We start from the raw sequence: 15,603 nt of genomic DNA, 5'->3' as shown, positions 1-15,603 counted from the left end.
TACAGGGCCCTCAGCTAATGCACAGTATATCTGTCTGCATGATCATTACACACACACACACACACACACACACACACACAGACACAGACACAGACACACACACAGACACAGACACACACACACAATGAAGGTGGAAGAAATCGGACACAAACTAACTCTGAACAAATGAACATGTAGTGAGGGGAGCGCGCTCTGTTCTGTGTGTGTGTGTTTCTGTGCGTCTCTCTGTGTGTGTGTGTGTGTGTGTGTGTGTGTGTGTGTGTCTCACCTGCAGGTATTTGATGCGTGCGGCGAGCGCAGCAGTGTTGCTGCAGGATTTGCTGCGTGTGGCGTTGATGTAGCACTTGATGGCGTCGTGCGGCTGGTTGCAGGACTCGTACAGCGTGCCGAGGTCCATCCAGGCGGCGGCGTGACTGTGGTCCAGCTGCACCGCGCAGATATAGGCCTGCAGCGCATCCATGGGCTGGTTCTGCTGCTGGTACAGCACACTGCGCGCACACACACACAGCAGTCACTTGTGTGTGTGTGCATCACTCACTAATACTCATAGGAATCTATTAAATTGGTCAGTTATTGATCAATGATGAAGCGATGCGTTACTGATCATCTCCTCTGAATAATCTCACCTCAGTCAATCATCATCTGCTGTAAACACACCTACACATCACTGACAATAATAAATACACTAATCAAATCTATAGTGACACAAGCGAGTATCTGACGGAGCAGCACACTCTATAGAGATGTACAAGAATCATTAACTCCTTCATTATTAATTAACTGCATGAGCAGGTGAGTGTGCTCCAGTCTGACTGTGTAACGGCTTCATGAAGAGACGCTAATTAAAGCTTAACAGCGCTCTGCTAGTTTATCACCACATAAGCAAGATTCAGAGGTGGACAGGCTATAGGGAGCAGCGGCCCTCGTCCTGCCTCCCGCTATTCACTCACTGATCACACACACACACACACACACACACACTCTGAATATTACTACAAGAAAAGCACTGAGGATTAACGAGGAGACATGAGGATGGCTGAACATCATCCTCCTCCTCTTCCTCAGGTGTACACACCCTATGGAGCACCAGGTGTCGGCGCTGGCCTCTGATTTGTCGATGGACTGCCTGTAGGAGATGAAGGCATCCTGGACCTTCCCAATACTGGAGTAACACCTGGAGGAGCACGCACGCACACACACACACACACAGACACACACACACACACACACACAGACACACACACGCACACCTGAGTAAAGATCTGAGCACACACACAAATACAGAAACAGACATGCAGACACACACACACGCACGACCCACCTGCCAAGGAAGTACCAGGACTGGCCGGAGTTTGGGTCGGCTTCGAGACTCTTCTGCAGACACTGGATGGCGTAGCTGTCCTTGTTGGCTTTATCTCCCAGCTGCTCCACTGTATGGTGCATCCAGCCTTCAGACACACACACACACACACACACACACACACACACACACACACACACACACACACCTCTGTGATAAACACACACTCAGAGAAACACCACAAACCTGTGGCGCGTTTACACAGAGAACATGCATCTATAACAGCAATAACAGTGCAGCATAAGGATAACGTGGCCTGTGTGTGTGTGTGTGTGTGTGCACTGATGCCTTCATCTCCAGCAGGTGACGTTAGCAGAACACAGCCCTGAATACACACCAACACTACCAAGAGGAGAGCGAACAAGCATATCTGAGACACACACACACACACACACACACACACACACACACACACACACACACACACACACACACACACACACACACACACACACACACACACACACACGATCTTCAGGTTTATAATGAAGCTCTGCATCTTCAGCACTGCAGAACAGGCAGAAGCACCCACAGCAGTGACACTCCAGAGACGTGCAGTGTGTGTGTGTGTGTGTGTGTGTGTGTGTGTGTGTGTGTGTGTGTGTGTGTGTGTCTCTTACCCAGCTGTTGGAGCGCAGCGGCTCGCACCGGCGTCTGCAGGTCCTCCGTCTGCAGCAGACTCTCGTACGCCTCTTTGGCCGCTCGATGTCTCTTCTGTGAGGACAAAAACAGAGCATCAGCCAATCAGAGCACTCTCTCCGGTTACTATGGCAACAGCAGCCGGACGCTCAGCATCCCTCAGAGCTCAAACATCATCTCACACATTAGCAGAACCACACACACAAGGGGAGATCAAACACACACATAACATTAAAGGGATGATGATGATGATGATGATGAGCAGGGCAGGTGTGGTGGAGGACTCACCTGAATCTCATACAGGTGTGCGATGTGGAACTGAACTGCAGACACAAACACAGAGACACGATTCAGCAGAGAAAACAGATCCTGCACACACAGCTACTGCCGCCCGACTGACGGAGGACACTGTGCGTGTGTGTGTGTGTGTGTGTGTGTGTGTGAGACAGAGAGAGCACATCAAACACTAAAGCTGCCACTGGAGTTTCTAAGGCAACCGATTGCAGGCATCAGGAGTAAGTGTGCCACACGCCTGCTTATGAGTGAAGGTCCCGGCTGCAGTACCAGTCATAAAGCCCGCCTCCTCCATGTTAATGAAGGAGCCCAAATAAAAGCATGAATCAGACCTCCAGTAAAATGTGCTGAAAGATGGTTCTGGTCAGCTGATGGAGCTGCAGATCTTCATCTCTGGAAACTCTGTGTTTTAGCCAGCACTGTAATGCTGTAGAAACGGGGCGTGGCTTCATGATTGACAGCTGTGATTGACAGCTCCTCTAAACAGAGCGTCGGAGCTTCAGGAGGAGATTGAAGTGTTATTATTCCACTTGTGTGTTATTTCACCATGGTAAAATGAGTTGTTGAGCAGTAAACTACTCTCTGACCTACAGGATCTGCTGGATCTGTTTATTCAGTAAGGTCAGGGCTTCATCAGGTTTCATTAGTTTGCTGAGCCACTATAGCGGCTGTTTTTTGACTGAACTAAATTTATTTTTGATGTACGTCACACTATTTGGAGGGCCGGAACAATTCGCCTCATGGGCCAAGTTCAGCCCGTGGGCCGCCAATTGAATAGCCCCGCTCTATGGTTTCGCTATGTGGGGAGCGTCACATCACCTTCCTGCGTTTGACGCAAATGACATTAAATCACCCAGTCAGGGGAGCTTGGACACACCGGGCCCAAACAATCGAGGAAAATAAATATATTTATGCCCTTTTTGGAGTCCAACACTCTGGACAACCATTGAACAAAGTTTAAGACCTCATAAAAACTTAAGACCTTTTCTCATAATTGATTATTAACTTTTAATACTTTAAGACCCCGAGGACACCCTGTTTCAGCAGTGTTTAGGGACCCGTCACGAGGGGTTTTGCCTTCAAAGTGTTCAGTGGGAAAAGGCGCTGTCGAGTCGTCCATATTTATTAGTCATTGGACAGGAGTTTAGGAATGAATGAAGTGACTAATAGCAGTGCGAAAAGAGCCATGTGTGTGTGTGTGTGTGTATGTGTGTGTGTGTGTGTGCGCGTGTGAGAGAGACTGCAGGACTTACTCTCCGCTTTGGACAAAGTGCAGCGGCTGGAGTCGATGAGCGCCAGCTGAAAGTGCTGAAAGAAGAGAACAACATGATATTCACCACTGACACACACACACACACACACACACACACAGTTCTGTGCGTTACCTTTAAGCTGGACTCGTAGTCCGTGTTGACTTTGAACATCAGGCCGAGGCGTAGATGAATCTCTTTAGCGCGAGAGAAACCGGGGTCGATGTACAGCACTTCCTGAAACGCCTTGATCGCCCTGAGAGAAACACACACACTCATTACACACACAGCCGTCTGAACAACACACAAACGCACGCACACACACACAGCCAGCAGTAAACCTGTCTAACGTGGTCTCCCAAAATCAGCACACATGCGAGCACGCGGCAGTGAACACACTCACCACTGAAACGCATTGTAATGGAAGTACACCATCCCGAGGCCGTAGAGAAACGCAGCGTTCTGGAGGAAGAGGAGGAAGAGGAGCGGTCAGACACACTCCATTAACCAGAACAACAACAACACACGTCTGAAACAGTGGATAATACACACACAACAACCACTGCAACCCTCTAACACGCACACACACACACACGCACACACATAAATATACACATACACACACACTAATGCTGTCATTGGTCAGCTGCTCACCTTCCAGTAGTCTGGCTGTAAACTGTAGTACCGCTGGTACGCTGACAACGCTGCAACACAGACACAGGTGAGTGAGTGTGTGTGTGTGTGTGTGTGTGTGTGTGTGCGCTAAGAAGAGCTCCTGTACATACGGTCTCATGTGTGTATGTATGCGCATGTGTAACTGTATGCATGTATACATATATATGTGTGTGTGTGTGTGTGTGTGTGTGTGTGTGTGTGTGTGTGTGTGTGTGTGTGTGTGTACCTTTCGGATACTCCTCCAGCAACAGGTTGAAATGACCCAGCTGGCAGAAGAACTCAGGATCCACTTTCCCTTCAGCTTTCAGGATGAGAGACTCGTAGCAGCGAACGGCCTGTGTGACAACACACACTCATGACAAACACACAGCAACCTGTTCCAGCAGTCAGAAGAGCCCCCTCTTATCCGTACAGTAGACACGGCGGCCATGTAGTGCGATTCAGACACTACTGTACAGGCTGAGCACACGGCTGCTGCAGGGGGGACTTCATCCAGAAACCACCAGCCGGACACTCATGATCAGAGCATGATATCATGTTTGATGCACGCACACACACACACACACACACACACACACACACACGTCAAATTTTCTGCGTCAAACTGCATTAACACACACACTGACCCGCACATTCGCATGCTACACACATGTGCAGCAGATCTCACACACAGGTCACGGTTATTCTGGTTCAGTGCTGAGTGACACCGGTCAGCATTCCCACAGTCATCGGCTAACATGGTCTCTCAGAACACACACACACACACACAGATGATCCTGTAGGCCTCCTGAGCACCATAACACACACTTAGGAGTCGAACCAACACACACACACACACACACACACACACACACACACACACACACACACACACACACACACACACACACACACACACACACACACACACACACACACACACACACACTGAGCTGACCCCTAGTAGATGAGCTGGGTATTTCAGTGCAAGTGTCAGCACACACACTGCTGGTCAGCTAATGTTTACATGTGTAATATTGATCTGGCAACCCAGGATGCTGAAATATAACTGGCTACGCTGGCAGTGGGTGGAGTTACAGAGCAGAGGCTCCTGCACAAGCGCACATCTATAAAGCAGAGTAACAGACTTCAGCACTGTTTTCAGACACACACACACACACACGAAGGCGTCCTCACACACTTGCTCATAATGACGTGATGGAGATCTTCATGTGTGCAGGAGACGCTTCTAGAAGAGCGCAAGAGCTGCATGTGAACAACAGAACAGCAGCAGCGGGCTCGGATAGAGCTATGATCAATCAACAGCAGATATCCATCAGAAGCAGAGCTGTGGCTGACCCGTCACACGTCACCTAATCATACGACTCCACTATACAATAATAAACTGCTGAATTACACTGCTGCAGTACTCGGATTACTCTGAACACATGAAGAACAGAAAGGGGATTACAGTCTCCATCACACTGATGTACTGAGCTGATCAGACTAACAGGGCTCTTACAACCTCAACCTCCAGCAGCGAAGCACCACGCCAAACCATCTTTATATATGCTGGATCTCCTTTTCCACATGTAAATCCAGAGTGCTGTTTAAAAAGCCCAACAGCGGAGATAGATACTGACATAGAACTTCTTATTTCCATACATCATTCTTAATAGCAGTCCGGGTCTTTCATGAGCTGCAGCTAGTGCTGGGTATCGAGTTCCATACTTTAAGCACCGACCGAATCGTCTCGATACTATTGAGTATTGAAAAAATCATTTTCGTTCGGTACCAAATTTCAATACCCAAGGGTATAATCTTGTCAACGTCAGTGAGCACCACTTGGAGAAAACCTGCATCCTTAACGGGCCCTGATCAAATGCTGCTGATTGGCTGCGCTGCGGCGAGACTGTCTTGAAAATCAGCAGTTTACAGCGGTTACGCCCACTCGCGCAGAGCTTGTCGAATTGTCAAACAGACATACAAAATCAGGTAACTTTCAGCACTTCCTGCTTGTGTACTGTTAAAGTTTAAGGCCCCGTTTACACTGCAGATAAATGTGACACAATTCCGATTTTTGCTCATATGTGACACAGATCGGATCGGTTTCAGATCTCCTTCATATGTGGAAATAAATCAGATATAAATCAGATATGTGACAATGCGACTGTCATGTAAACAGGCAGATCGGATTTATTGAGGCGTTCTGTTCTCATCATTAACTTGTGACAATGTGGTGCTTCTCCGCGGTTTAATGATGTAGAAGGAAGAGCGTGTGGGGAGATTCCGACACGGTAAACAACAACAACAGAGGAAACATGGAGGAAAGTGGTCAGTCGCCACAATGTGCTCCCACCAGACCTGAGATCTCTCTCACACATTCCTCTGAATGATGGAGGATATCATACAGCATATAAACCATAAGGGCAAGCTGTGATGACAGCCCTTTCCCACCTCCTCCGCCTCAAAATCATTTTAAAGTTGGGCGAACTTCGTGTTGTAACTTTTGCTTTTTGTCGCTATTAATACACTCACTGCGGGCTACGAGTGTATAAAGTCACTCACTTTATTCTCTCCAACAACACCAGTGCGCACACAGGCAAAGGCTACATCTTCATCTACACACACACACACGCACACATCAGGGCCATACCATTACGTAAACTGCGTGGGGGAAAATCTGGACTGAACCATTCACTGCTTATATTACGCTTCACAGAGCTATAAACAAAACAGTTTCTTCCATCGTGGCTAGTGTGGCACATATGTGAAAACCCGCGTTTATGCATGCATCGTAAATTGAACGGCAAGTGTAAAGTCATGAATTGGATATGGGTCACAATTAAAAGAACGTGTAAACGGACAGACGAAAAAATCTGATATAGGCAGTATCATATGTATACGGAATTGGGCATCAAGACCTGACAGTGTAAACGGGGCTTAAGTTTGCGCAGGGTAAATTTATTCATCCTTTTTGACCTAACGTACGCTGTGTAACGGTATGTACTGTCTCCATGGCTTTAAATACCTGGCTAAGTTGATACTAAAATGCTTTAAGGTTAACAGTAAATGATGAAGTTTACCTCACATTAAACTCATCTTATATAAATGTCCTTATCCTTGGCTGCATTAACAGTTTAGCTTTCATGTTTTCTTCACATTAATGTTATAGTCTCTGCTCCTGCTGACCCTGGAATTAGGAGACCATCAAGTGATAATCCATTTACACTGGCAGAAACAGTACAAATGAACAAAGAAAGGAAAGATGAATGCCACAGGGCCGTTACACATTTTATTGTTAAAGGTTTGCTGCCTTTTTCTACTGTGGAGAAAGATTAGATTTACTGGATAGGCATTTTTCAATGCCTGGAAAGGAACCAAAAACATGCGATATAAGTGGTTCAATCATAATTATATGAAGCTGCAAGAATACTTCTGTGCGCAAAGTAAACAAAAATAACTTTATTCAATGATTTATTCATGGGAGGATCAGAAAGCTCTTGGATTAAATCCAAAATATCTTCATTTGTAGATAACTAATGACAGAATTTCAATTTGGGGTGAACTAAACCTTTAAGCAGCAGTAAGCCTCATAAATACTTAAAACTGATTGACTTAAAACTGCTTGAACTTTATTAAAACGGTTTGCACTAATATATTGTGTTAACTACACTGTTCATTTTGTGCTTTTGTTCCTTTGTTTATTGGTCTTAGAGATACGCCTGCTGTGAAAAGGGTCACGAACATCCTGAAAAAATAATCTTGTTGAAATATAATTCTTAAAATAAAAGTATCGAAAAAAGTATCATTCGGAACCGGTATCGAATTCAGGGTATCGGTATCGAAAATTTTGGAACGATACCCAGCCCTAGCTGCAATATTGGTTTAATCTGAATGCAAGCCCCGTTGCGATGGTGAACACGCTGCAGTTACGCGACTGACAACATCATGACGATTAAATAAAACATCTCGTGCTTAAAATGTGTGGTAAACACTGTTACCTGCAAACTCCCTGATCAGATGTGCCATTACAGTAGCTTTCGGTGGCTTCTAACACAATCTGTCAGTGTTATTGTCATTCTCTCAGATCCAGACCTTTACATTTTCACGGCTGTAGCTCTCGGTCTTCTGAACTCAGTGATTGACAGCTGATATTACCAGTCCAATTGCGTTCAGTTCAAGAGCAGTGGGCCAATCAGAAGAGCTTTAAGGCGGGGTGGGCACTGGGGGATTTGTTTACTGCAGCAAGTTGGCATGACGACTGTTTTAAACTATTTCCGAGTGCTGCGTTTGGAGTTTTAGATGCAAAGATGCATTCTGCGTGAACGTCTCCTAAATACACACGCATGTGAGGAACATTGTAAAGGGAAAACTGCTCGCAGGGCAACAATTTTATTATTTTATTAACAAATACTCCCAAATATATTTTGAGTTTGCATAGATCAAATTCAGGCACATATGCACCCAAAACAGTCACAATTTCCAGCCCTGCGGTTTCAAATGCAAGCAGATTCAAGTCCAAAATCCAGGCACTTTTCTAGGGATGCACCGATACCTTTTTTTGTAACAGACTCTATCTCGATACCAGAATTCTGAGTATCGACAGATACAGGTCCGATCCTGATACGGTGTCATTACTTTTGTTTGTTTCTGCAGTTCTGGTGATTAACTCAATAATATATCCTCTAATAATATCTCCACTACTGACACTAATCAATGGTGGAATAACCAGACCAATGCCTGATATGGTCCTGCAGGTTTGATGCAGACTAAACCGTCTGAGGCCTAACCCTAACCCTTACTTAATAATCCCTTGCCAAATCTCGCTGTGAGTGAGACGGAGAAACTTCATAAGGCCTGTCTATATGCTTCAGCATCAAAACACAAACAGGTCTGTTCAATAAAATACTGATATAAATATAATGAGAGTGAAATATTCAGTTTCAGACTAGCCTATATTAGACCAAATCATTTTCTGTTAATGACAATCCATATCGCGCTGTCAGTTTCACTTTAATTCATTTCATCAACTACTCTGGCCACAATGAGCCAGGCTTTATAAACTATTCACAGCACTGAAAGTGTTCCCCTCGTAAGAATAAACTCAGTCGGAAGGATGAGAGAACAGAAACGTATTGTAAGAATGCATGCGGCGCATGTTACGTCTGCGCAGCCGGTGCCTGTATGAAGCACGTGATGCATCACTGAGACACAGCGCGCAGCCCTCCGGTATCTGCAGACACTTCCAAAACAGCAGCTCAAAGGAGAGAAATCAGAGTGTTGAGGATCTGTCCAGTGTATTATTGAGCCTTTTCTCTTTTAAAGTTTCAAACAGGCCTACAGGTAATAACCTTCTCTACTCCAGTGTTGTGAAAGCCATCTGCTGATCTAACAGACACAGCACAACATGATGTAGAAACAGCATTCATCTGCTGCTGCAGGTCAACATGAAGCCGTTTAACACAACACTAAATCATTTCTCCACTGATTATTTAAGCTAACAGGAACTAATAGTCTTGGAGAGAGTTTTGATTTGTGCAGTTTGAATAGTAAATGAACAGAGAATGATTGAATATCTGACAGAGAATATCTGATCCAAATAATCAGGATCGGTGAATCCCTGCACTTTTCTAACCTTGACAACACGATATTAAAAAACCCATTTCCAGCAGCCGTCCGAACCCTGGACTAACAGCAGCAAACACACTGCTTCACACTGTCATCTGTATATGCAGAGCTCAGGGGTCAGGGAGTGCTCAGAAATCAACACAGAGGAGAATGAAGGTGTAGAGCCACAGGTGCTGAAACAGATCAAACCTCAGCGAGGGAAAGGTAGAGCAACGGAACGCATCTCTAGAGGTAATGTACAGGAACCCAAGAGCAGCAGAACCAGAACAGTCATTCACCTGCAGAGGACAGAACCCAGAGTCCCATTCAGACAGAACACAAGATGTTTCACACAGCCCGCTTCTTCAGTCCTGCAACTTGGACAACCACTTTTAGTTCTATCACACATCACACCAGTGAAGTTCTGATAAATCCCGGTGAACAGCCAGTTCTGCTGCATCACAGAGTAATCTCTCTAATCATGATAGAACCGTTCTCCACGACTGTACAGTCTGACAGAGCACTGAGAGCTGAGGGATGCACTGATGATGACAGACAGAGAAAAGCCATGGTCAACCACAACACACACACACACACACACACACACACCTGTAGCCTATAATACACCTGCATGAGGTGCAGTGTGTTTAACAGCGCTTGTACTCAGAGAATATCAGAGATTTAATATTTGTGAGACTTGATGATCTTTTAAACGGAGAGATGTAACAGCAGCCTTATCTACAGGGGAATAACACCTCTCCCAATCCTCTTGGTCATCTGATCTGATCATTTTCAATAATCTAGTGACGGAAAGTTCAATCATTTCACCGACTCAGTCTTGTTGAGTGAGATCAGCGAATCTTTGAGTTATTTCATTCGATAAATCGCTCAAAATATCATTAAAATGTTCTGAGTTGCTTCTAAACGCACCTGCACAGGGTCCACACGACACACAAGCCAGAACTAGAACGAGAAAATAATGCCTGATCATTCTGCTGTTCTGTCTGAGATCAGCTCAGCTTCAGGTTTGATTCGCTGGTTCTCGTGACACACACACACACACACACACACACACACACACACACACACACACACACACACGTCCGTCCATCATGTAGAAACCGAGGACTGGAGAGCTGAGCGGATCAGCTCTTCTTGTGTATGATCGGCTTCTGTCCTTCAGCTTGAATCATGAGCTGATCTTCTCCTCCACATGTGCAACGTGTGCACGCGCCAACGAACGAATCACACCCCGAGTCGACTCATCGTTCATGAGACACATTAAAGATTCGCTCAAAGTGAATGAACTCTTCAAGAACGACCCGTCGCTGAAATATTGCCGATTATGAATTATGATGTAGAGCTGGACGATTAAGCCTAAAATCTAAATCTCGATTAATTAAAGATTTGAACTCGATCATGATTAATGAACCATTATATTATTTATATATTGTCCTCATAATTCACAGACAAGTGTACAGTAAATATGCTCACTTATTAATGACAGATGTTCTGAATGAAGGGTGCATTACTGTATTTTAGGATAATTGAAGGAAACACGCACATCTACTATCTAGGATGATTTATTGCGCATCAATGCTGAACAAATGAAACTAAACACACGACACCTAAAACCAGCAGTCGGGTTTGTCTTATAAAACATGAAAATAAATCATTTGCACTTTTGGAAACTAAATAATTTTGTGTTTTTCATATTAAAAGTAGAAAATAAGCAGCATCTGGAACTGAAATAACTCTCGAATATCCTGTAAATAATCGTTTAAACAGAGCATTTCTTGCATCTTCTGTAAACAAATGTTTCATTGTCAATAATAATTTGAATGTAATGGAAGATATGCCGTCTCAAAGCACCTCCGCGCAGCGCACAATCATCATCAATTTAGTGCAAATTAAGGTTCAAGAATGGGTCCATCGTCCTACCTGACCAGAGATCAGACGTGGCAGCAGAAGAATGAAGCTGCGGTCACACTGGGCTTTTCCTCCCATAGACTTCCATTCATACGCACGCCAATGTGTCAGACCGGAAACGCAGGGTCATGCGTCAAGTTTCGCAGGTTGCTGCGGTGCAAAGTTCAAGCTTGGTGAACTCTGACCTGTGAAATCGCATCACTTGACTGCGTGAGATGAATCGAGGATCAGAATAGGACCTCTCTGGACAGACATGTAAAGCATGGAGCAATCGCTCACTTTATTAATGTCTAATCATCTTGTTTAATCCCGCCCCTTTACACTGCGACGCACGACAGAATTTCACACACACAAAGCCCAGTGTGAGCGCAGCTTCAATCCGCCTCAGACTTTAAAAGGTGTTACTCATCTGCAGAGTGACCGGCGTGACCCACGGCGTCTGCATTGTGTGTAGTCGTGCATTGATATCCTTCTGTGTGCTGTTTGTGTTGCTCTGCAGTAACTCTGCTGAACACTAGTGGGCAGTAGGTGTTCATGTCCCTCTGTGTCGAGTTTCCACCACTCGCTCGATCAGAGGCAGGAACCAGCAGACGTGCAGCAGCTTTAATCATGAGGTAAACACAAATCAGCTCCTCCACTTCCAAATGCGTTACATTATTTGAGAGGTGTGTGGGTATGCGACCGCACCAAGACTGCGCTGGACCATACGCATACTCTCCATACAAATCAGTATAAATCTGCATGAACAGAGCGCGGCCACGTGACTCCACACACGGTAGACTAAATAATCGATAAAATCCACCTGGAAAAATCAGATGGAAATGTGGATTTCCTGAGTTGTTCGATTAATGTCCGAGCCCTAACGTGATGGATCCGTCATCAGGATATATGACTGAGCATGAACACATCATGAGACATTCACTGACCAGCAAACCCTGAGCAGCAGCTGTAGACCTCCACAACATGAAGAATCCCCAACACTCACAACCAACAGCAGAACCAGCCCGCTCTGCCCACTGCAGCCTTTCTGCTGGTCCAGGTGAAGCGTGCCCCTGCTCACCTGACAGCAGCGCCACCTGCAGCACAGGAGCAGAGCTGCACTGATGATGGGGTCACGCCTCTGTAAGCTCAAGCTTTGACAGCACCACTGATGACACGAGCCTCAATAACACCGTGCTGAAGGAGCACCACACACACACACACACACACACACACACACACACCTGTCTGGAGAACATTTCAGTACTCTACAGTTGGACTCGGGCACCGCTTCACTATTAACACCAGGCCAGAGCAGATTACAGTGAACCACCAATCAAAATAATCAAGAACACTGAAAATAACTGATGAACCAATGAGAACACAGCCGAGAGCAGACTGAAGAACACACACAGCGGAGGAGGAATCCAGCAAAACACACCATTCTGTGCTCATTACTGTCCTGCTGCTGCCTCACACACACACACACACACACACACACACACACACACACACACACACACACACACCTGTCTGGGCTTTTCGGGCCTTCAGTGGAACACACAGATTCTGAAATGAGTTTGTCCACAATAAAAAGATGTCAGAATGTTTTCACAGTCTCTCTCTCTCTCTCACACACACACACACACACACGCGCACACACACACACACACACACACACACACACACACACAAGTAGAGCTGGTCAGACAGGCAGAGCAAAAGTGATCAAACACAGAGCAGGTGACGGACTGAAGGCAGTATCGGGCATGATCAATACAGCTGATCAGATATCAGTCACGAGTCTGACATCACAGCAAACTCTTCACTCTCTAGTGTCCACTACAGGTCTCTATCGCCTTGATTCACTTTCTAGTGTCCACTGCAGGTCGCTGTGTTCTTTATTCACTGTCTAGTGTAGACTAAAGACCACTGAAGCGTTTGTCCCCTCTCTGGTGTGCACTACAGGTCGCTGTGGCCGTTGTCCCCTTAATAGTGTTCACTACAGGTAACTGTGGCCCTTGTCCACTCCCTCTCAGGTGTTTGAGACCCAGGCGGGTCCCCGGAGCTCGGAATGCGGTCAGTCGCAGTTCTGCTCGTTATTTCCTCCGGTTTCTGCATTCCGGTTCTCCCCCGGCCCGCCCCGCCATCTTGGGCCGCCCGAGCAGCCATTACCGGCGGCCAAACCCGAGCGAGCCACCCGGTAAAGGAGCTCCGGAGGAAATACAGACCGAACTCAAACACCGAGGCCTGGCCGCTCCTGCCCATCACCGGGAGCCTGCTGGAGTGACACCCGCCGTAGAGAGAGCGCAGCGCCGCGGTCGGGAGCTCCAGTGCCCGCAGAGGAGGAGCCGCGCGGCGGGTCAGCCGGTGCTCGAGTCCGCGGAAAGGAGCAGCCCTCACACCCGCACAAACACCGCCACTGACTGTCATTCTGCACTGCGTGTGTGTGTGAGTGTGTGTGAGGTGTTGTTGTTTTTTAACGCGCATCTTTACCTTCACGAGCAGGGCCTTCATGCTGGCGCCATCTTCATGAAGCCGCTGATATCCGAACAGAGAGCTGCAAACAGACACAAACACACACACACAGCGCTGCGGATCAACTCTCTGACCAACACACACACACATCCACACCATGCATACACACACACACAGAGACACACACTCCTCACACCCACAAACTATCAAAAGCACAGAAGCCGCTCGCGGGCTCCGGTAAGCGGCGGTTCCGACCTGTCGACGCGGGCCAGAGTGTCGCTCTCCTGCGCGCTCAGCCGCGGTGATTCCTCCTCGGGTTCACTCGCTTTTCCCGCCGCCATTTTCTTCTCCTCATCACCAGCAGCGCTGAGGCGTCGAGCAGCGGCGGCGGCCACCGACACTCGGCACGGCTTCATGGAACCGCGCCGTGCAGTGGAGCGCAGGCGAGCTCCGAGCGTCCAAAAGCCACAATAAAAGCCAACTTTTCCCTCGTAAACCGCGCGTCGGTTCCTCAAGCCCCGTGCGAAGTGAGTCGGCCCTCCGGTGGCGCGTTTCTCACATTGTTTAGTGGGAATAAAGTGCGCTCCGCGGCCCGGTGCCTCCGCGGCCGATCGCTCTCAGAAACACCGAACGCGGTAAAACAAGGTGAAAGTTACTGTCCGCCGCCAGATTAAAGTTGTTGTAATTGTGTCACACAGGCGAACCCACGCCGTCGCCCAGGACACGCCCTCCGGGGCTCAGCGACCAATCGCAGCTCGGAGCTGGAAAGCGTCACCAGCTGGTCCAGAAGCGCCGCGCTCCGGTGCTGTCGGTAATGTGGATCCGGCGACGGTCGCTCTGCCGCCGCGGAGCATCGCGCGATCACAGACACCGGCGGCGCGGCTGCGCTGTTATGAAATGCAAATAAAGGGGCGTGACTTCCATAAATTAGGGAAATCGGGTGACAGCGAGCGCGCTGAAGCTCCGCGAGTGCGGGAAAGTTTGACAGTCAGATATTCACTGATCTGAGTTCAGTTCGGCTCCTGGCAGCAGGACACGCAGCAACGCGAACTCCTATATTCACCGGGAAACGCGGACACTTGAACCGGATTCACCGAATACCGTCTAAAACATTGACGTGGCTGAAGGCGGCGCGACTCCCGCAGCTGTCAACACCACCTGACGTGTGACGTCACACAGCGCCCAAAATGGCGGAGCAGCAGCAGCAGCCGAAAGAAGATAAACACCGTAAAGTCTCCGGTTTGATTCTGCTCCGTCCTTTAACCGATCTGAAGATGAACTCGCCTCGGCCCTGGAGGCTCTGCGTCACTTACTAGAGTTCCTGAAGCGATAAAACCTCATGAACCCTCGCGCACACACACACCTCTGCAGTTTCCTTGAGTAAAGCACGGGCTACCTGCCTCTCACACA

General features: G+C 47.3%; 1 protein-coding gene across 2 annotated transcripts in view; it reads right to left on the bottom strand.

Moving 5' to 3' along the window:
* Positions 1-15,294, bottom strand: part of kdm6al (lysine (K)-specific demethylase 6A, like) — a 38,186-nt gene extending 22,892 nt beyond the window's left edge. Inside the window, exons 1-12 of one of the 2 annotated variants that reach the window (XM_056460713.1) lie at positions 14,449-15,294; positions 14,212-14,275; positions 4,445-4,553; positions 4,198-4,247; positions 3,947-4,005; positions 3,679-3,799; positions 3,547-3,601; positions 2,288-2,322; positions 1,981-2,074; positions 1,322-1,448; positions 1,076-1,174; positions 269-488 (exon numbers count right to left, since the gene is read on the bottom strand). In XM_056460713.1, coding sequence (XP_056316688.1) covers positions 269-488; positions 1,076-1,174; positions 1,322-1,448; positions 1,981-2,074; positions 2,288-2,322; positions 3,547-3,601; positions 3,679-3,799; positions 3,947-4,005; positions 4,198-4,247; positions 4,445-4,553; positions 14,212-14,275; positions 14,449-14,609 — 1,194 coding nt within the window. In that variant the 5' untranslated portion in view covers positions 14,610-15,294. The remainder of the gene's footprint in view (positions 1-268; positions 489-1,075; positions 1,175-1,321; positions 1,449-1,980; positions 2,075-2,287; positions 2,323-3,546; positions 3,602-3,678; positions 3,800-3,946; positions 4,006-4,197; positions 4,248-4,444; positions 4,554-14,211; positions 14,276-14,448) is intronic. The other variant, XM_056460714.1, reaches the window with a different exon arrangement.
* Between the last annotated feature and the right edge of the window lie 309 nt (positions 15,295-15,603).

Source organism: Danio aesculapii, chromosome 6, assembly GCF_903798145.1.
Source record: "Danio aesculapii chromosome 6, fDanAes4.1, whole genome shotgun sequence".
NCBI classification, from domain to species: Eukaryota; Metazoa; Chordata; class Actinopteri; order Cypriniformes; family Danionidae; genus Danio; species Danio aesculapii.
The sequence above is the reverse complement of the archived record's forward strand: the minus strand, read 5'-3'. Positions and strand labels throughout refer to the sequence as shown.